General features: G+C 40.1%; 1 protein-coding gene across 10 annotated transcripts in view; it reads right to left on the bottom strand.

Annotated features, from left to right (window-relative positions):
• MCF2L (MCF.2 cell line derived transforming sequence like) overlaps positions 1 to 22,769 on the bottom strand; it is a 170,070-nt gene that overhangs the window by 30,080 nt on the left and 117,221 nt on the right. For 8 of the 10 annotated variants that reach the window (XM_054191203.1, XM_054191279.1, XM_054191252.1 and 5 more), the window contains 5 exons: positions 14,090 to 14,180; positions 3,003 to 3,122; positions 2,410 to 2,526; positions 1,748 to 1,897; positions 902 to 1,026 (listed from right to left, as the gene is read on the bottom strand). In XM_054191203.1, coding sequence (XP_054047178.1) covers positions 902 to 1,026; positions 1,748 to 1,897; positions 2,410 to 2,526; positions 3,003 to 3,122; positions 14,090 to 14,180 — 603 coding nt within the window. Of the gene's footprint in view, positions 1 to 901; positions 1,027 to 1,747; positions 1,898 to 2,409; positions 2,527 to 3,002; positions 3,123 to 14,089; positions 14,181 to 14,307; positions 16,316 to 16,370; positions 17,085 to 22,769 lie in introns of those variants that run through there. The other 2 variants (XM_054191269.1, XM_054191262.1) reach the window with 2 other exon arrangements.

Raw genomic sequence — 22,769 nt, 5'->3', positions numbered from 1 at the left:
AGCGACCAAAAAAAAGTGACTTCTGCCAAGCTTTGTGGATTGGAACGGACAGTTATTTGGCAAGAAAAGTCAGCCTGAGTGTAATAGAAACATGGAATGACAGACAAAAAAAGAATGCAGAATACTGCCTGGGGGAAATGAGCTATGCTTTCATAGCTTTGTGCAAATTTACATCTGTGCTATGGTGATATAACGTCTTCAAAATTGGCAGTAATATAAGGGGGGTGGGGAGCAAAGGAAAACATCTATTATATGCTCAAAGGAAGCATATAGGAAGTTTGTGCATACTTCAAGAGTGGTGTACTCCCTAGTAGCCCTTCAAAGGCTACTAACGACATTGATAAGGTATCAGAAACGTTAGAAGCTCCTTCAGGCAGGTTTAAAGAAAAAGAGAAACCTCCCACTTCAAATCAAAAGGACTTAACAGAAGTGGACAAGTCTACTGAAAAAAAAAGAGGATATATCACTTCTGTCTTTCCCTCCTGCTTTCCCTACAGCAGCAAAATTTGCTTGGATTGCAAAGCATTGATACTTCAAATAAGGAAAAGCTGCTCAACTACATAGTCCAAATCTGACAAGAGGGGGTGGGGGCAAAAAAAAAAAAAAAAAAAAAAAAAAACGAACAACAAAAAAACCCAAACAGCATTACTTGGTGGTACTGGAACTCAAACAGCATCCCCTATTTCCTTACATCCAGGTGACCCAGTAATGACCATCCAGAGATTACTTTGCTCACTAAAGATCTGACAACAGAGGAGCTGTTTCTGAAGGTACCTTTTATATGTTCACATTGCAACATTTGCTTATTTGCTAAGCATGCATATGGAATTAAGTAAAAGAGCCAGGGAGGGGTCAAAAAAACCCCAGAAAAGCAGCATGTTCAGTATTTCACTCCTCTCACCTTTCTACCGTTGTTTGATTGTCTAGCTGATCTTGATTCAGTTTGTATTCAGGATTCTCAGTAACTGGTTTTGTAATACTTCCAAGGATATCATCTCCCTGTTCTACGGCTAATCTGATATCCTCCTACAAAACAAAACAAAACCAAACCCCCCACACACTGTAGTTGTGTGTAGTTGTGTCGGTTTTGGGTTTTTTTTTAAGCAGACTTCATAAGGCACCAAACTGGAAAAAGGATTTTGTTTTAATAGCAATAGAACAAGCATGGTTCGATTAAAAGCAGTATTTGACAACAAATTTGACAACAAAACAGACAGTAAATGCTAGATGTCAGCTTTTTCTACGTTCATCATCTGAAGAACCCAGTGTAACTGAGTTGAATTTTCATGACAGATTGACTTCTAGTGTCTCCTTAGGCTACAAATATCTCAACAGTTTCAGATGCATAGTTCTGAAATTCTCAAATAGTTTTCATTTAAGCCAATTTGAAAGAACATTCGTCCATTGTTCAGAAGGTCATACATTTTCATATGCACGCAAATACAATCAAATTTCTTGTTGCAAACAAAACTACAAATTAAACATACCACTACTTAGAAAGAAATTTCTGTTTCCACATACAAATCAATATGCATTTGTACATAAGTAAACTTAGATGCAAGAAATGTCATTTTTGAATGCAGAAAGGATTTTTAACATCAAAGCAAAGCAAAACAAGTTCAATAAGATTCAAATGTTTTGCATTATTATTGTCTATTAACATCCTCCAGATTGTCTACTAACATTATTAGTTTCAAATTAAAACACAGTTTAACTAGAAGATGGCATCTTTACAAAAATTACATACCTTCATTTTGTCCTTCTTTTCTGTGTGTGTTGCAAGAAGGCAGCTAGTTGATTGCACATCATTTGGTAGTTCTGTTTCAGCCAGCTCAGTCCCAAAGGACTGAAGAATCTGAGCTGTTTGCTTAACCTTTTGGGCAAAACCTTCTATAGCCTTTTGGAATAAAAACCATTAATGATATTTCATGCTCATCACATGCATATGTACAGACAGACACATACACACAAAATATAACTCGCAAAACAAACCCGAGCAGATGAATTACGAGACTGAAAAAATGGTCAAAGTATAATTTTGCAAGCAACAGATACCGTCACCATTAATTCCTTAATTGTATGTTTTTCCTAGGCTCGTATCAGGTATATCTTCCTCATATTTTTATAATCTGGAGTTATTCTACAACTTGAGCTTTTCCTTTCTCGTAGCAAAACCAATCAACTTCAACATAATAATACACTGTAGCTCCTTCGCTCTGAGTGTTCAGAAAACCACTCCCAAATTATTACTCATATTTTTTTTCCCTAAGATGACTAAGTACCATTGGGAATATCTTCTCACTCCGAGCAAGTGAACTTGCATCACTTGGCGCCTGCTTTATAAATGACAGGGTACAAAACAGAAGGGTTTGTTAAGCTGAAAAGTTAAAAGAAAAACTTAAGACTTACAGTGCGACGGGACAGCCATCTGTTATGGCAGTAATCCAGGGTGCCACCAAGATCTTCTGTTAATTGTGTTTTGTCAATGTAACCCTGCAGTTCTGATACTGAGCCCAGCATTATGATCTGCAGCAGCAATAAAAAAAAAAAAGCAAACGCAAACAGTGGCGAGAAGTCCCTTATTAAGGATTCTAAGCCCCATCCTTCAGCCTCATATAGAGAAATTTCAGTTCAATACAGAAGCAAGTGAGGGAACTATTTCCTTCGGGTATAGAATAAACAAACTTAACAGTTGTTTCAGTTGAAGATGATGTAAATTTAAATAATAGTAAACGAGCATGAGCATCACGCTTAACAGCGCATATTAAAATAAAGCTTATGAATTATACAACATAAATGACCACATCGAGGTTTTTTTATCTTGATAAACCATATATGACTATTTTCTAAGAGGAACCTTTAGTTCAAGATTCAAGAACTACCTTTAAGCATGGGGGTTTTGTTCAAGTTTGGTTTGGTTTTTTTTGGTTTTTGGTCCTTGCTGGCTAGATTAAGTACTTTAACAGACCCCGATAATAAAGAGAAAAGAAAGGATTACTTACAGGTACTTTCATTTTAAACTCATCTTTGTTGAACTTGAAAGCAATGTCCGAGAGAGCTCGATGAAAAAATCCTGTTGGGCGCAGAACGAGGACTAGTTGCAGGTTTCCCGGGAAAGATGCCTGCAAAACAAGTTTAGTCTGCTATTTTCTGTGTCTCAGCTCCAGAAAATATTTTTGAACAAGCAGAAGTCTCCTGTTAAACCACAAACCAACCGTATCAAAGGCCTCCCATAATGGGGTGACCAATTATAAACCCAGCAAAACTTGCACACAGAGCTTCATTCAGAGAGACATTTACTCGTCTTTGGGAACAGGATCTGCTCTCCTGGAATCAAATTTTTTAGGACTGGCTTGTACTGCTCTTCAGCGAAGATTACATCCTTGCCAAGGAGGCTAATGAACAAACAGTGGGGGCTCCGTACTTTTTCAGCAGCAGTACGTTCATGGTTACCTTATCTTCTCTTGAATAGAACGTGCCAAGAAAAACCTCCATTATTGTCTGAGCACCTAAAAACACGTTTCTACTTTGTTCATATATTACTTTGCCAGTTGCCTACACAAACTATTGCCACTGAAACAGAATTTCTCAGGCGGTAGCTTCAAAATAAGCTTTAATTTTGCAGAGAGAAATAAAAATCAAACGTAATTAATTCTCAGCTGTGGTTTTTCCCCTCATCATCTTCCAACTAGTAGTCCGATGGATCTTTCCCAGTTCTACAAGTGATAGTGGGAAAACAGAAGAAGCAAAGCAAAGTAGCAGCATTAAATTACTAAAAATCACCCTCAGCTGAGGCAGAGGTTTGCATACCTGGCATTTAGCCATTCATGAAATCATGCAAGTCTTCTCCCCTATTCAGTATTTCCACTGTAGGGAGGCAGTGAAGCTCACTAAAGAAATGATCATTATAATGATTAAGTATGCAATTTTCTTCATTATACTGTTGGAAATAATGTCACATTTCTAGCAAATTGAATTACTACAAAAAAAGCCAACCAAAAACAAACACTGACTGAAGGAGCTGTTATGCCATGCTCTGTTTCCATGCCTAGTGAAACTGTTAGTGTCTGGAAGGTTGGAGAGTGGTTTAATACTCATTTTAAGGTTTCCATGGGCTCCAGGTATTTAGCATTGGAAATGACATACTTTAAAAAAAAAGAGAAAAGTAGTCGAAAACTTTTCTGTGAGACCTCACAGGTTCATTGTGGTTCCCCAGATATTCAGTGTACAACTGAGATCTCCAATTGACTGAAGAACCTTAAAAGACTTGAGCTTCACAATCTGTCTCTACCTCAGTGATGTCCAAATTTTCTAGAAAGCACAGTGATTCAGTCCTCAAGAGTGTGCCCAAGGGCTGGGAACAGAACCCAGGCAATTCTGAGTGCCCACACTAGCTCCCCACCCCATCCTTGCACTGTAATCAATCTTTCTATGTGTATTAAAAGTCGGAAACAAAGGAAAAACTTTTTACAGAAAATTCAGAAGAAAAAGCAAGGAAAAGATGATTTTTAACCATCTCTTCTGAAGTATTCAGCCACAAATTTATTTAAGAAAATTATTTAACTCATACTAAGAAATATCGTAAGAATAGACAAAAGTTTTTTTTATTAAGTCTCCCGAATAATATTTTTAGAATAATAGCTATGTAATCTATTTTTTTAGACATGTGTCAGTTTATTTTGTGCCTGCAGCAGCAGGGCTCGGACTCTGACAGACCTGTTGAAGGTAAAAATTAACTTCCAAAACATGAAGTTTATCCAATAGCAATGCCATCGTTTCAGAAGAAAAAGCTCCAAGAAGAAGTATCTTTAGACTTTGAAAAAATAATAGATCTTCATGTGAGATATCTGCCCCAGTACATGACATTCACACATACTGTCTTCGACAGGGCATGGATGTTATCCATTTAGCTTTACCCAGAATACTGGGAAATGCCTGCCCTGTTAGCTTCAAGTTGAGCAGATACCTTAGAAACACATGATGGAATGAAACGACGAAGCATGAAAGACACTGAATGGTAAAAATAAATTTTAAGTTACACGTATGAGCAAAATTTCTTCATTCTAACTCTAAATTCTCACTTTTACACTTTGTGACTGTGGTCTAGATGTTCATTCCAGAGTTTTAGAGAAAATATCCTGCGAGGAACCGGGGATGCTGGTGGACAACAAGCCAAACGTGAGTCAGCAGTGTGACACTGCAACAACCAAGGGAAATTGGATCCCAGGCTGCATCTGCAGGGACATGACTAGCAGAGATAGACACATGACCATCCCAATCTAATCAGCGCTTGTCCAGTGGCACCTGGAGTACCGTGTTCTGTTCTGGTTCCCACAATTCAAGAAAGACGTGGACAGACTGGAGTGGTCCAAAGGAGGGCCACAAAGATGATCAATGGGCTGGAGATTGTACCCTATGAAGACAGACTGAAGGAGTTGCATCTCTTCTCCAAGGAGAAGGCTCAGGGGTACCTCATCACAGTATTCTAGCCACCACTTACAAAGGTGGCTACAAAGAAGACAGAGGTTCTCTCTTCACAAGGAGCTATGTGGAGAAGACAAGGGGCAACGGGTAAAAGTTGCATCAGGAGAGGTTTCATCTTGACATAGGAAAGAAATTATTTCACAGTGAGAACAGTCATTCATTGGAACAACCTCCCCAGTGTCGGGGTGGAATACTCATCACTGGAGGTTTTCAACATGTGATCGGACGGGGTGCTAGATAATCTCATCAAAGCTCCCTTTCCCCATGAAGGGTTGGACCAGATGATCTTTTGAGGTCCCCCCAGCCCTCCCAGGAAGTGACTGTCCCACTCTACACTGTACTGGTGCTGCCCCACCTTGAGTACCATGTGCAGTTTTGGGCACCTCAGTATAAGAAGGACATCAAACTATTAGAGTGTGTCCAGAGGAGGGTGACCAAGATGGTGAAAGGTCTCAAGGACAAGACTTACAAGGAGCTGCTGAGGTCACTTGGTTTGTTCAGCTTGGAGAAGAGAAGACTGAGGGATGATCTCATCGCAGTCTACAACTTCTTCAAGGGGGGCAGCAGAGGGAGAGGTGCTGATCTCCCCTCTGGTGACCAGCGATAGACATGAGGAAACAGAATGAAGCTGTGTCAGGGAAGTTCAGATTGGACATTAGGAAAAGGGTCTCCACAGAGAGGTTGGTCGGTCACTGGAACAGGTTCCCCAGGGCAGTGGTCACAGCACCAAGCCTGTCAGAGTTCAAGGAGTGTCTGGATTACGCTCTTAGCCATACGGCTTAGTTTTGGGTAGTCCTGCGAGGAACAGGGAGTTTGACTTGATAGTCCTTATGGGTCCCTTCCAACTCAAGATATTCTATGACTCTATGAACCCATGCTGTTATTGTATGATATTTAGACTATTACTGAAGCAAACAGTAGTTAGTAGCCAAATGCAATGCAACAGTAAATTTTTCTAAACTGTGTATTAACTCTTCCGAGATACAGAGTTTAATTCCATGATCAAATTAAGTAGGGTCTCTCATTAATGTTCAATTCAAAGAAAAGAGACAGAGAATACACATTACAATATTTCTCCATCTCAGTGTGTCTACCCAAAACTATGCTGTTGAAATCACTAGTCTCGTACCATCTAGAATAATTCCCACTCAAGACTTGCCAGAAGTTCTCTATCTCTCAGGAAAAGCTCGAATTCTAGATTCTCTACAACAGTGTTCTTGTCTCCACTAGACTATTTCCAACACTTCTTGTGGTTTTTTTCGGTTGGTCATCCCTAAAAAACCACAAAAAAAAACAGTCTCAAAAAAATGATGCCTCCTGTGTTTGTCGTGGCTAGGAGTGAAATTTGCAAATTGACTTTGCGAAACAACAACAAAAAAAGGTAGGATTTCTACAGTAAACAATGCTGGACCAGTCCCAGCTATTACAGTTTCTCTGAGCTTATATAGTCACTACCCAAATATTACTATTTTCCTAACTTCTTTTCTTTCTAAAGCCCTAGTGACTTGCAGAGACAATGATATGATGGAAGAGACACTGCTTAGATGCATTTGAACTTTATCAACCAGTCAACTCACCCTGAACAAGAGAGAACAACAACAACAACAAAATAATCTCTGTTCCAGTCCAGCAGCATATTTGTTTGAAGCCACTGCAAGCTAAGCAGGCAGAGCAAACAATGACTTCTCAACAATGCTGTGCCAAGTGTTAAGCACAAAAATAAATATTCATGTATGCTAAGTAGTGTCATAAAATAAAGTGCCTTCAAGGACTGTTTTAGTGAAGTCACTAAACATCATTGTGACTTGAAGAAGGGTTTGTGTGCTTGAAAACTGTTTTTTCCAAAAGTGTATTTCTTTACTAGATTAATTAATATTGACTGCTCCCCCAATATCTTGTCTCAAATATTGCACTTCAACTCATTTAATGCCTATGCAAAAGAGATCAGCAAGGAAAAAAAAAAAAAACCAACCCACTGTCGTATTTTTGGTATCCTCTATAAAAATTAGGGTAGCCCTTATTCTATCCTAGCCCAACACATACATTCCTTCATCTCGCTGGCACTTATCAGTGCATCAGCACTGGCACTTGATACTTCATGACACTCCTGGAATTAGTTTTTTATCCGCTTATCTCATTCACTTCCCCATCCAGTCAGGCCAGTGCCGATTCCAAAGATACAGAAAAAGATGTAGACGTGCACGTAGTTATCAGATTTGAAATAAACCTGACCAAACCAGGAATTTATATACAGCACAGCCCTTAAATCAAAGTTTTCCAATACACTAAGATCTTTGCTGCCCTATGAGTACCCCAAACCTGAAACAGGGAAGAAATTTCACTGGCCACACAAAACAGGAGCTACCCGAAATCCTCCAGGAAATCAGTCAATAAATACTCGGGAACAGGCGGACCTGCCTGCTTTCAGGCCTCCGCTTCTCAGGGATGGGGAGCTTTCCACTGCATACTCCAGGCTTCTGGAAAGGGGGAATCTTAAAGAGACTGAACCCAGGTGGGTTTCGGGCAAAATGTAAAATTAAGTTAGTTGCATATAATCTTAATTATCACTTTCCTTCACAGAATGTTAATGACAGAGAGGCATCAGTGCTGACTCTGAAGTTAAGTGGCTGCTAACAGGGGGAGGTAAGGAGAGGTAATGAATGAAGATGACATGATGCTGAATGGCTGGTAAGGAACCGCAAAAGCTGAGCAGGAAACAACCCCTGCCTGATGCTCAGAAAGGGCTGGTGGCAGCTTATTTGCAGACAAGGACGGACAGCGTTTCCCCAAAGACAGGTACTGAGATTCTCCCTATCTTTGGTTTCCACTGCGTAACGTGGTCTTGCTACGGAGCAGAGTGATGGCTGGGGTCTACAAGCAGAAGCCAGTCACTACAGCTTTCAGCAGTGAATACCCAAAGGTGAGTTTTTGGAAAGAAAACAAATATTTTTGAGCTTTCATATGTCACGCTTCCACCTAGGGCTTATTCAGTATACAAAGGAATTAAGTACATAGATATGTATACCTTTTAGACAGAGATGCACTTAAAATAAAGTTGCAGTCTGCTGTTCAGTCCCACAGGGCAATTCACTCAGCTGCTCTGGTGCTTAGAAGTCTTTTATACTCCTACACAGCAAAGGAAAGCTGTGCTGATAAACAGTGAACCTACCAATTCCTTTTCTTCTGCTTCCCAAGAAAACAGCCAGCTTTTAGAAATATCTGAACGACACGAGCCATCGAAGAGCTAACACTTTACTCAGTTTTAGTAGTTCTGTCTTAAAATACTTGGAACAACACTATTTTTCATTTTGTGAAGAGCCTCAATATACCCACATTACCAAACTCTATGGTGGTGTTTTCCCTCCTGCACTTACTAGCATGCCGTAAGCCACAGGGCACTTCTTTCCAAAATACCTCTGTACATAAAGGAGCTAATAAGTACTTCCCCCCCCCCCCGCCCCTGAAGACTGTTTATTCTTGGCTAGAATGAAGTCTCTTACACAGGCTTCTTGACAAGAAAGAATCTTGAATTAAATCAATTCATAAAAGGACCAGTTTGAAAATCTAGTTTTAAAAACATTGAACTGTTTTGCATTAGATCTGTGTTTAATGCTTGTGATGTTATGATCCTGTTTTCAGAGTTTAAGTGACTCACTTCTCTCTTTTTACGTATTAAAGAAACATGTAATGACAAGGAAAATGGCTGACTATACGAGAATAACTGCGAAAGTACCTGCACATATAATATTCTCAAAACATCCAAAGCAATAAGACAAAACCATAGAGCATCTCAAAATAACCTTTTTAGTTTATAATTTACTGGAATCATTCATAACAATAGCCACAAAATTAATACAAATACTCTTCTAGCTTCATCATACTGTAAAATTCTTGGTCCTGTTTTGAATCCAAGCAAAAATGAGAAACACGACTAGGGGCTGAAAAAAGAGCAGTTTTTTCAAACTTAACCCATACAAACTGTTACGTATCATTACAGTTTTCAGAATGTGACACAAAGAGCTAGCTAGAAACTGGGCTAGCAGGAAATACCTATCCATAACATAAAACAGTGCCTTTCATGGAGCATCAGTTACTAAACGCATCTTTTCTCCATCAACAACTCACTAAGAAACTCAACATCTCTCTACAAACAAGGTCAGAGAACTCTATGTTGGATTACTGTAGTTCACTGTTTCTCACCTTGGATGTAAAACCAACAATAAGGCTCCAGATGGCACAAAAATGGGACTGCCTGGCTCCTGCAAGGTTTAAGGTGGTATTAGCACTCCAGTCTCTTCTTTGGCTTTTGGTCTTCTCCTGCTAGCTAAAGGTCTCGGCCCTAGTCTTCAAAGCAATTAATGGGCTAAGCCTCTGTTACAGTGAAGACAGCATTTTGATTTATGAAGAGCTAAGGAAAACAGTGCTCTGGACAATGAAGTCTAGAAGAAAAGGCATGAAACCTGCATGCAACACATCCTCAGTCAAAGGTGGCAAATCAGGAAGCAAACTTCACCAGGAGGTTGGATAAAACCCAACTCTTGTCACATTTAGAAAGGGCTGAGAAGTTTTGTGACTGGATAAAACTTTCTCACTACCAACTGAGTGACCTCCATACCAACTGCTTCCTCAAGAGCAGTTGCCCACATGTATGTTATTCCCTAAGCAGCAAGTTTAAAGAAGTTTATTTTCTCCGGACTTTCAATATGAGGCTGATGGATGGCTACGGTGGAACTTTTCATGATGTTGGAGTGCAGTTTTCTGTTTGTCTAGAAGGCTGAATTCACACTTCAAACTTTCCCTCAAGATGAAGGAAAACGATGATGACAGGACAACAGAGACAAAGACAATGTAATGACATAGGCTTAATTTTTTTTTTTTTTTTTTTTTTTTTTTTTTTTTAAGAAAACATACTGGCACTACAAACAGAGCAGTGTGAAACCACAGAACATACTGATTAGTAACGTGCCCTGCTCCTACAACTGTGGATTGAATATTGATAGTTTGGGCATGAAAAGAGAAAAAAAAAAAGAAATAAGAGGAAAAAACAAAGAGTAATTTTTGACTGCACAGGAAGGAAAAGGGGATCAGTTTGTCTGGCGTTTGTCATTCACCCAACTTCAGTTGGGACACGATGGAGCCATTTTATGAAGCTAGGTAACTGCTCCTCCTTGCATCCTCTACCATAAGCCAAACCACTTGCTCAGCCACAGGAGCTAAAAAGTTCAGCAAGGTCTTGTGTGTCTCTGTATGTTTAACTGAAAACAGGACATTATAACAGAAATGTATAAGAATCTCAGCAGCTGACAGGGAAAAAACAATGTAATAAGACTGAACGATTTGCAACAGCTAACTTCGCTATTTTTCTTGCAATAACTCTCAGTTTTCTATGGCCTCTCTAGGAACATGACAATTTAGTGCCAAGTCTTCACACTCAACAACATAAAGCTTGGCTTTTGGCATCTCTATCAGAACTCCACGTCTCAGCCTGGCTATCCTGGTAGGCCAGATTCTTCTTAGAGACTCAACAGTAGGGATGAACTCTGTCCAATTTACAGCCATCTAAAAGCTAAGCTTTCTATATAGTCAACATTATCTCTAGGTTATCCATCCCTCCTATCACAGATACAATGAGTCACCCTCCAAACACGTGCTGTTCTTGGCTGCACTAGGCTAATAACTTCACTTTAGCTAAATCAGGGGAAAAAATTAAAAAATCATCTTGTTTGCAGAGTCTCTTAAACCACAGAGTCTGCAGTCTTGCACTGGCTAAGGACAACCTCCCGGGCTGCTTGCTCATTGCAATTTTGGCAAGTTGAGTATAACAATAGCAAAGGCTGCATGCCTGGGCACGTGCTTGCCACAATCTCTCTGCATGACCCAGGAAAAGAGGGGCCATTTTTCATCCCAGCGCATCTGACTTTGGTTTGAGTTCTGCTGTCACTGCACCCCCTCGAGCAGCGGTCATCCTGGTTGAACAGTGCAGCCGCTGCCCTTCCACTATGTCTGCAAGAATAGGTTTACCTCACCTTCACAGCCTTGACTCCCTATAGCAACCCTAAAGTATCAGCATGAAATAAAGATTTGGCTTGTCATTGCTTATTTTCTGTCCCAGAAGAGAAAATGATCCCTAACAACAAAGAAGGAAAAACAAAGCCTAGAAAGTGTTCTTAATATAGAAAGATATTCCACATTAATTTCAGCCTGAAACAAAAATTCTTTCTTTAGTTTTGTTTCAAAACATCCTTCTAACACTTACTAGTACAAACCAAACATTTGTGTGTTAAGAGCCTTGAAAATAATATAACAATTATTAAAGACATACACATTAGTATGAGTTTCAGGTTAGCAGCCACTCAGTGCTTACAAATGTATTTCCTACATTTGTTGGGATATTAGTGATGGGCACACGCTCCAGCCAGAATATTCCTGTTGGGCGGTGCTCCAGCCGCAGCAGCCTGCGCTGGCATCTCTGTTTTCCACAGATCAAAAGGGTCAACCCTACGGGGCGATCAGAGAAAAATGGGGAAAGATGGCTGGGAAGATGCTGCAGGACCTAATACAAATGAACCAACAGTCAAAACCCTTTTCAAATAAGGTGAGACTCATATCCTCACACACAGTAACAGGCTTAAGCAATCAAAACTGGTGGAGATACCAGGCTTTCAGACATAAGGTTCAATCTAGACAGCCCAAATGACACCCAGATGCTTGATCACCATCAAAAGACAACTCAGACGGTTAGGAAAACCGGAGAAGGGAATTTGAGACTCTAGTTGCCCTTGAGCCATTTAAACATCTTTGTCCATCAGCAGGACACAGAGAAATCCTCTTGACTCTGGCGCAAGATATGCATTGTGTACGTCTAGCTTTGTTTTTAAGGAACAGGCAGCAGAAATTTATTTAGAGTTCATTTATGGCAGATATTATAGTAAAAAATGGTAGACAACAGCAAACAACAATTTTTCGCTACATTTTTTTTTGGAATAGGAAGATACAATTTTCAAGTGTTCAGAGGTGATGTGATTATTGCTGAACCCTGAGAGGAAGACCGCCACATACATCCACAGACGCAATACGAAGCCAAAGTCTGAGCCAGTTCAACGAAAGGAACAAATATAATAAAAGATCATGCCTCTAACAGATTAGACTTCAGCTGGGAAGCATGACTCCTCTTTTAAATAGACCTCACAAAAGGAGAAAAAAAAGAAAATTAACCCACCATCAACAGCACTGCAACCCACAGAGCTCGCTGCACTTCACACCCTTCTCCCGGGAAAGCCCTTAGGCACCAACGCCATCACTACAGTGAGGGATCCCGTATCACAGGGGACAGATAACTCAGGTTCTGTATATGGCACTTCTAGGCAAAATAACACACACTGGAGGAATGTCACCATAAATGTTAATATTATGGCTATAAGCAACATGTCTGTAGTTGCCCACCACCCCCTACCACCTCAATTACAGAAATAGAAGGACCGTCACATCCTGTCTTTAAACAGGAACTACAGCACTGAATTTTGAGAGAGATTAAAAAACTCCAGAAATACAGTCCTTTTTCTTTAATCACCCCAAATTGTGCTGCTCTCAGTTTCCATTACTGGAATTTGTTCGATGCTGCATCTCAAAATTTCAGTGAGCTGCAAAAGCAAGTTTTGCTATATTTCTGTATATTTTTAATATTTTAACATTCCTAAACATACTTATGTGGAAAAAGTTGTATTGTAGGAATATTATATCATAATATATTCATTCACAAAAAGTCACATAGTGCAAGTGATACAATACCTTTAATTAAATACCTTTTATTTTACAATAAACAAATAGTTCTTTGGTCAAAACGGGGCTACACAAAAATGACATTTACTATTTTGATTTGACTTTTATTTTACAGAGTTTAAAATTTTCAGAGATGAAAAATTAAAAGAAGAGATGCTTACAGCTCTGTTTTTCAGTACTTACTGGAAAGATTACCAACACTAACAATTCAAGCAAGGGCAACAAGAAAAAAGACAAAAAGTAAACAAACAGTATGGTAAGCACATGATAAACATGAATCTGTCATTTCTCACTTGTGTAAAAAAAAAAGCCTCTAATAAGCTTAGTTTTCATCTTAAAAAAATATTAGTTAAAAAGGAGACAAAGTAACCACATGTGCTGTTGATTGCTCATAACAAGTACCTAAGATTTCCTTGCTTACAAGCAACTTTTGTTTTAATTCGAACACCTGAATTCCTTTCACAAGTGGTAAACTAAATCCCGACCCTCATCCTCAACTCTTCCTAAAAAGGAAGCTCACTTGAGATGCACAGGCTGCCCGTGCAAATATTAGGTTCCCACTTGGGAGAGCTGACACACACACATGCTCTCCAAGCGCCTTCTCAGGCTGACGTCCGGAGCTACAAACTGCATTAAAAGCACATCACACACGCGTGATGCTCGGTCCCAGTCACCTGGGACACAAAAGCACTACTGGGTACTTTTTATGTCACATATTAGCTAACATTTTGTTGAAGAAACAAAGTCATTGCTGCTTGTCTACTCATAAGAGGAAGGTTCAACACGGAAAAATCTTACTGAGGCGTTAATTTAAAACAGTACTCACTGCTATCCGCAGTATGGAAGCTTTCACAGAGGTCCATTTGTCCTGTCTGCGATCTATGACAAGAATAAATCCAATTCCAGCATCTCGTAAACTAAGTTTGGAGGAAGAAAGAAGAAAAGAAGAGGAAGTTTAGTGAAAAATACAAATGAAACTCCTCTGGTTCTCTCACTTAAAAAAACAGCAGTTAAAAACTAGTTTAAAAAAAAAAGTAGCTTGACCTTTTTGTGCAGAATCTTCATCTAAACATCTTAGATAAAGATATACTATACACCATTGGAAAGATGCAGCAGTCCCAAATATGTTCCACAGAGCCTCAAACCATAGTCAAATCATTAATTCTACTTTTTCATGAAAGAGTTTTTACATTTCTTGTACAGAGATTGTTTCAGAGGAAAATAAACCCCTTTGATTCTCCATGGTTTTGGTGCTGATATAATCCCTCCTTCACGCTGTTTTCAGTATCATTTCAGGATCAAAACAAAGTTGTTTTTCCTTTTGCATCTGCTTTTAACCTGCTGTTTGAATCGTCTTCCTCCTCGCTGATCTTTAAAACTCCTTAAAAACACAGGTCCGTCAGATCATTCCACGATACAGCTCTGCGCATCTGAAATTCTCATAACGCCTCCAGGTTGCAAACCTGTTCCCAGGTGCATTTTTACAGTCACCGAAACAAAAAATCCCTGCGGCACTTAAAGCCTTCAAGTCATAGATGAGAAAAACGAGATGAGATGCACTTCCCCGGAATGGAAACATCTGTGAGTGAGATCCCGCTCAAATCCTTGCGTACGGGTGACCTTTCTTTTTCGCCTGTGCTCAGCTGCATGTGCTACCGAGTCCCAATCAAGGGATCTGCTCCTGTTTTGTAATTCCCCATCTAAGCCAATTGTGCAATGCCAGCAGCAGCCCTCGCCAGCCAATCGCAATCAAAATGGAAACGACACGCACGTACAAGGCAGACGGAACTCGGATTTGTTTTGTATTTTGTTTGTGTTTTTTTTTTTCTCCTATATTGGGTCATTTTTAATGTATGTGCTGTATTTTTAGCCCAGGTAATAATTTACTGCAAGGCCTACTGTCTGCACTGTGTGACATTTAGAGATATGGTGCATTGATTTGTCTTCATACCTTAAAAGACAATATGAAAAACAACACAACAGAATGTCAGGATCCCTTATTCAGGATTGCTGAATCATGAAAACACCAGCTTTACTTTATAGGATTACATTGGTAGCATAATAATAAGAGGAGGTTGAGGAGGATGAACAACACAGGTACTCACAGATATGTCATCTTAAGCTATTCTTCGAAATTACAAATTTAAACATGACTCACAGCCTATCCCCTCTCTTTTACAAATTGCAGTACCTCTCAAATTTACAGACTAAATATTTAGGTGGAAACATGAATAATCATAAAAAAAATGCAAAGAAACACCTGCATTCTTTCAAAAGCAGCTAAGCATTTATTTTAACATAGGAGAATATTAGAAGCGACCCCTCACTGCCCACATTCAGCACACGTTACTTAACTCTTGCCTCTGGGTTAGGACAACACTGATAAACACCATCTGAGCACTTGCCTTGTAAGCCTAAATAACCCTTGCAGACAAACAGGGCTTTATACTAGCAATATGCTTCCCACTACAGTAAACTTCCATGATTTACTAAAGCTTCCCCTCTTCCTTCTCTTTCTTTAGTTGAAGGGCAAGAGAGATCCAGATTGATTCTAGCATCTTCCTGTTCCCCATTTAAAGTTCTCACAATTGTATCCTTTAGTCACTGAGCAAAGTAAAATGCTAATAGCAACCACGTTCCACAATAATCAGGCAGCAAAACAAACTCCTTGGGTCACACAGCCCAAGGTGGGTGAATGGAGTGAAAAAGGTGCTACAGTTGTTCCCATGAGAGTTGATGTGGGTTTTGAAAAGTTTCAAACTCTTAGAGAGATATTTCCCCTGCTCAGTAGAAGTCCCCAAGAGTCCTGAAATTTCTGCATACTTCCTCAGTAGAAGCACAATCTCAGACCCCACAGAGTACCTAAATGTAATGTCTGCATCATATTTCAAGAAACTATTGACATTTCTGTGTAACAGGAATAAAATTAAAGCCTCTGATGGAGCATCAATCAGATTTCTCTCCAGGAGCACAGGGGAAGACAGGCTCAACTGGGATCCCAGAGAATACCTAGATGGCAGTTCCACACAGTTAATCATCTGCCTCAATACCTTGCAATAAGCAGAGCTTAATATCATCCTCCTAGAAAAAAAAAAGGCAAGGCTTACTTAAGTGGAAGAGTTGACAAAGGAAAGCACGTCTCTATGATAGCCCAAAAGATGTCGTTAGCCAGCCTTCTTTTTCCACTGGATCAAATTGATGGATCACATACTTTGGGTGGTTGCATCATTCAGAATGTGGATCCCCTTCCACGTTCAGACATAAAAGTCAGGATTCCTCACTGCTGGCTAGAAGACACCCAGGGCAAAGCCTTGAGCACCTGACTTCAAACCATTAACACTCTGTTAACGTAGATTGCTTAAAAAAAAAGAATAATTAAATGCTCTGTCCTGAACCGATCACAATGGGAAAACTATTTGTTATCTTGACAACAGTGCCTTGTTGCAAAGGGCTGGCTATTGAGTCTGGGATCCAGCTCCAGCAAGTCGTAGGCAGGAAGCAACAAACCCAGCTGAGGCATTGTGTACAACGAAGTTGAGAACATTATGAAGACAACAAAGCCACGTATTCAAGAAAAGTAAATATCGGAAACAGGTCTGTGTGCCAGTGCACCCTTGCTCTACTGACCTCTCTTTGCTGCCACACACACCTGCGTACGTAGTTACAAGATAGTTTGCAAGATCCCCCCCTCCGCTCTCTTTTAGCGCATAGGATGAGCGGTGCTCTGGTAACAAGCAGATAGTCAATTTTCCTTTGGCTTCTGATTTAACCCGTGAGTACCAGCTGCCTCTCTTTCCCCCAGCCATATTTATTACATTCTATCCAAATACTGATTTCCTCTTCCCCCAGCCTCCCCATTTGTTTGGAGTAAAGCATTTTGGCTTCTGCTCTGTCTCTCGGCAGAACCATGCTCCGATGGACACAGCCTGTCCTGCTCAGCAAGCTTTATCCCCTGCCTTGCTCCAGTTGCATTGTACTCACCAGCTTAGCCCAGGTCTCCGCACGCCTCTGTATCACTCTCCAATAAACTTGTCACCACCACCCGAGCTTGTCTCTCCATTCATCCCTTCAACCATTCTCATTCCTTGCTGTCTTGTCCCAAGAACAGCTCAAAAACTCTTGGAGCTTTACTTTTTTTTATTTTATTTTATACTGTCAGGATGAACGAACAAATTATTTCTCACCTCACCCCTTCCTGAATATCACAGTCCCCTCATCCTTCAACCCGATTCCCCCTTACCCTATATCCCACTCAGTTTTTCAGTATCTTTCCTCGGGCGGACACTTCCCTTGGCTGTGGGTCCTGCCCGGTGGGTGAGGCAGCTTGCCTGTCAACAGATGGCACTGGCATCCCATGAGACAGTCTTCCTGCTCTCAGCCCTGGTAGCGGACCTGGCCCTTGGGAAGCTCATTCTGCAGCCACGGAAAAGCCTCTGCTCAGCCCCAGCATGAAGAGGGACGGTTTTGACAACAGACTCAAGTAGCTGCTGAGCATCAGTGACCTGGGATTTAGGCACATTTTTCTCAAGGTATTTCCTTGACACAAAGGCCATCAATCTTCTAAGTGTCAAGATCGAGTCCTTGACCAAAGGATGGAGACACTTGAGCTTCTCAAACAAAAGGTTGTTTCAATGTTTGAAAAGCATGTTTGGTTTGTTCACAGACTTCTTGGGAACAACTCAGCTATTTTGGTGAAACTTTAAACCAAAAACTCAGGTGAGACCTCAAAAATGAAAAGAAAATTTGGCAGAGCTGCAAGTGACTGGAAACCAACCCTTACAGCGAGAAACAGCAGACAATCTTAGCAGAAGCACCTGCTTATTAAGGCTTCTTGACACTTCCCTTACAACCTCTGTTTTCTTTAATACATTCACTTGTATCCGGTGTACTTTCTGAAACATAATTTATAGAAGCTTGTAATTCAAATTTAGTATTTCCTTCCTTTGTTTCCCTCCTAACACACACACACACACACCATGAGATAAGCTGTGTTCTTCTGTTTATTCACCAGCACAAAGAACAGAACGTTTTTAGAAATCCAGAGAAACCATCCCTGCTCTGCAGGAAATATGTCCAGCAAACTCACAAAGGCCACGTCTGAAAGGTAGAAAACAGGGGAAGGGGAACAGAGGCTAGAGAGGACAGGAGAAAGTGCAGCAGAGGGTCAACTTTCTGCTCAGTCCCCTCCCTCTGCCTTGGGGAGCCAGTATAACACCATTTGGAGAAGGTGAGAGGGTGAGGTTGAAGTACCTGCCCAACAGGCACTGACTACTCTGCACAGAGGGTAGAGCAGAAACTGAATTTTCCACTTAGTGACTCCTCAGCTTTAGATTATGGGGACATCTCCCTCTCATTTGCAAGACTTGTGAGCTCATGCACCTGGGGGAAAGGGTGGGAAAACTTATAGCACATAGGACTGCAGAAAGAAACTTCCCTCTGGGGTGTGTGGAAGGAATTACATAGTCATCATCTGAAAGATCCTTGCTTTTCTCCAAGGTATGGGTGGTGACAACTGCTACACAAATAAGTTCCTATTGCTTCCACACTGCTGTATGAAAACTGCTTGTATACATTGCTCTCTACTACAAACAAAACAAAGCAGATCTTCAGGTTCATTGCAGATACTCAGTAATATCAAACTATTGCACATTTGAAATTCTGTGCAGCATTTTAGGGTAAATAATTCCAGTTTAATAAAAGTGAATTTCAATCTTAAAGCCTTATTACTAAACAGTTGGCTTACATTACACTCAGGATTGTTCCATACCTTGACTACCTCTGCCTATACATACAAACTGAGTAGAAATTCTTGCTCTCAACGGCTAACAACTATTTTAGTAGTAGGACTTCAGTAACATTCAGTGAAGAACTACTGCACTGAGCAGAGGACCAAGGCAATGTCTGCAGCAATCTGCATTATAAGCAGCTGAAGCTGTCTTTAGATCCCCAGTACCATCCCTTCTTAAAGCTTACTCACCCTCTGTAGCTCATCACTGACCATCAGTGATATGCACACACTGCTTGAAGAGATGCGGGGCCTTATGCCGCTCACAAATCCTCATCTTTTTTGGCACGCAACATGTAGGCAGGACCGTGGAATTGGCCCATCCACCCATCATTGGCCACACTACTGCACCACAAAAGGGCAAACATACAAGACACAGTGACAGATCATCCTAGGAATGGTATTGCCCATCCTGTCCATACCGCAGTTATGTTTATGCTTGGGCATGCCACAAGGGTTGTGTGGACCAGCTCTTAAAATAAATTAAAAATTAAAAACAAAATTAAATCTCAAAGACAGAATTGTATCCAGTGCAGAAAAAGACAAGCTGGAGCTCAAACAGGTTCAGCATATACAAGGAGACAGTCCAGTAGCCTGAGCACAGGGGTAACGAACACTTTGAACACCAAGCATTCCCACTATGCCCCCAACGATAAAAGTTATTCCAGCAGCTATCACTCTTTCAAGTCAGAAGTCATCCTATATCCAGTCATCAGCAAACAAGCTAGGGTAAGCGAGAACGGCATTCTCTGTTACTTTGCTTAGGAACAGGCTATTGGAAACCACAGACTAACTAGCGAGGTTATTGTTTCCCCAAGAGAAACTTTCCATCCTCCATTTTCAGAGGCATTTCAACTGATTTAACCTGAGCTGCTTCAAAGACCACTTCTCTACCTCTCCTGCTGCTGCTAGGAATGCCTTCTTGGGAGGTGAGAGGTAGACAAGAACTCTTTCTTAATCATAAGTGTTTCATACATTTAAAAAAAAAAAAAAAAGAAACCACTAATGCCTGGCAATGAATGAGAGCAGAGAAGAGCCATCTCTTTAGTAGCCTTTATATGCTTTAGAAGACAGACAGATAATATGGTGAAGAACGTGGTATTAACAGTATTAACAAATCAAGATAGAAATTTCCAGTAGAGCAACTATAAAAGAAAATAATTCAGCTAAGCCCTACGGTAATGTTTCACATTACCAGTTTCATGCTGGTTTCCCAGCAAGCAAAAAGGGCAGGAACCATCCACCTGGCATAGCCTTGCCCCACATCTCCCCTCCTTGTGTCCCTAATGCAGGATAACCAAGACTTCTTCTGTTTGATCACCAGGTAAGTCCTGGAGGATGCGGTTTTTCCTAGATCAGAAAAATTTAATGGTTCAGGAATTTGACAAAGCGAAAAAAAAAGATAAAGTTTAACTGTAACATTAAACAAAATCTAGTACCCAGGTACTAAACTGTAATTAGACCTACAGCAGCTTAATTTTCTTACAATTCTTGATTGCTCGTTATCCTAAAGCAAATTTTGTTTCAAAACTGGCCAATTTATACACTTAATTCCCAAACAAATCCACCAGCTGGGTATTTTAAAAAAGAAACCAAAAAAATTATATTTTACATGTTCCCCTCATTTTAAAAGGTGTTCTACTTATTAATTTTTAAAATATCTTTGTACATGATTGGTCTTTAAGTATTTTTGATCTTACGACAGCGTCTTTCTCACTATCTGAAGCGAGACTAAGATTAAGGACTTCTTAACATTGGAAACCACAGCCCTGACGAAGAAAGCGGTCTTGTGCTTTCCTGACTAAATGATGGAAATAAGAGGATCTATCACACCCAACAAAGCTCCAGTTTGAAAGGATATCTCAGGGGTTTATAGCCCATAATACCCAGCCTCACTGTAGATGGTGCCTGATTAAATCAATTTAGAGATAGCAGGAACTGAAAAATAGTGATAAACCAGACATTATTTGATCTCTATATTGGACAATGAACTTTCTAGTTTTAATCACTAAGTGAGCCTGTAGGCTTCTAATATAATATTTCAGCTAAATACTGCTTTGTAATGCTGCTGCTATTTCAGATCTTATGTGTTTTCTAGAAACCTGCGCTTAAATTAGTACTTAAAAGCATTCAACCTAAGAATAGTCTGGAAAATGAAAAAATGTTATAATCCTCTATATCACCAGTGTTACAAATTATATTCCAAATTTGCAATGTAAATGCACAAATCATAAATTGATTACGCACCTAAGAAAAGTTGGAAGTGTTCTGAAAGCTGGACAGTAATACCTTCCCACCAACTACACTTGCTCTAAATTAGCAAACTTTAAAATTATATTTTCTATTTTCGTGACAGAAAATTTGAGGTTTGCATTGGAATTGAGATATCAGTGGCAAAAATCTGCCAAGAAAATAAATAGAATGAAAACGTATTCCCAAAAGATGTCTGTATATACGGTATATACCAATTAAATGTCATGATCCTGTCATGACATTTAATCGGTCAGACAGAAAATAGAAGTTTGTTGCCAAGTTCTGCCACAGATGCGTATGTATGACCGAGGTTCAAAGAATATTGCACACATCTGAGAATAGAATTGCTCCTAACAAGGGTAATATTTATGAACGTAACATTTACGAAGACCCAGATGAAGTTCTTTGGCTACCTACAAACTTCCTGAGCTCCTAAAGCAAACTGGCATGACATTTCGGCTCAGAGTCAAACTGTGGGCCTGACATCTCAGTTTGGATTCTCACAACAATCACTTTCAGTTGAGGTATGTAACCGGTCTACCAGATATCAGCTCTTATTCTAGCAACCTTTATGAGGAAAAAAAAACCACAGGAATGATGACTGCACTCCATTTCTGGCACACGGTACTGCATACGGGACAAAAATAGGAATGCAATGATTAACAACTTCTGCATAATTTCAGATGGAATTAGTGGTAAGGTTACAAAAACTAAAGACAAAACTATATTTCTTCAGCTGAAAACACAGCAGAAGTCCATGCTAGCGCAGGAAGCACAGTTGGGAGGACACATCCATTGCCTCTGATCTTCTTGGAAAACCACCCATAGAGCATAGAGCCAAGGAACAGGCTCACCTCAAGCTTCCTGAAGTGCTGAATTTAAAGCCAGTGCTTGGTGGTGTGGAAGCCACTGCACTGCACCTATATCTCTGTATCCAAATCTCTGGAAGCTGGCACAAAACTTGCCATCTGCTCCTTACTGTGTTTAACTAGTGAGTGCCTGTACCGCGTGCTTCAACAAAAGGCTATTGATGTAGAAGAATTTGCTCTATTTGATTATTGGACCCTCTCATAGTCAGCTCAACGAGCTTTAACCCTGGAAGGAAAAACCTAGCCAACTCAAACTAAGGTTGACCACTGTTTATGAAGAAATATAAGAAAAACAAGGAATTCCAGCAAAAGAAATTTAAAATGAGACAGTCAGAAGTGCTCCTATACAAGTGCAGCCTCTAGTGGTCCCTCCAAAATCACTGAATGCCAAGTAAAAATTATTACATACAAAGCTCCTGGCTGCATTTCACCCAACACAGCTGATGTTGTGACACTCCACAGCTGGAACATAACCTATAAGGCAAGGAGGCACCCCTTCTCATTGATTCTTATGTTTAAGATCCGATTTTGAAAATAAAAAACTGCTCCTCACAAAAAGAGAAAAAAACACCCCAACAACTAAATCACTATCAATACAA

Source organism: Rissa tridactyla, chromosome 1, assembly GCF_028500815.1.
Source record: "Rissa tridactyla isolate bRisTri1 chromosome 1, bRisTri1.patW.cur.20221130, whole genome shotgun sequence".
Taxonomy (NCBI): Eukaryota; Metazoa; Chordata; class Aves; order Charadriiformes; family Laridae; genus Rissa; species Rissa tridactyla.
This window is presented reverse-complemented; position numbering and strand designations above follow the sequence as displayed.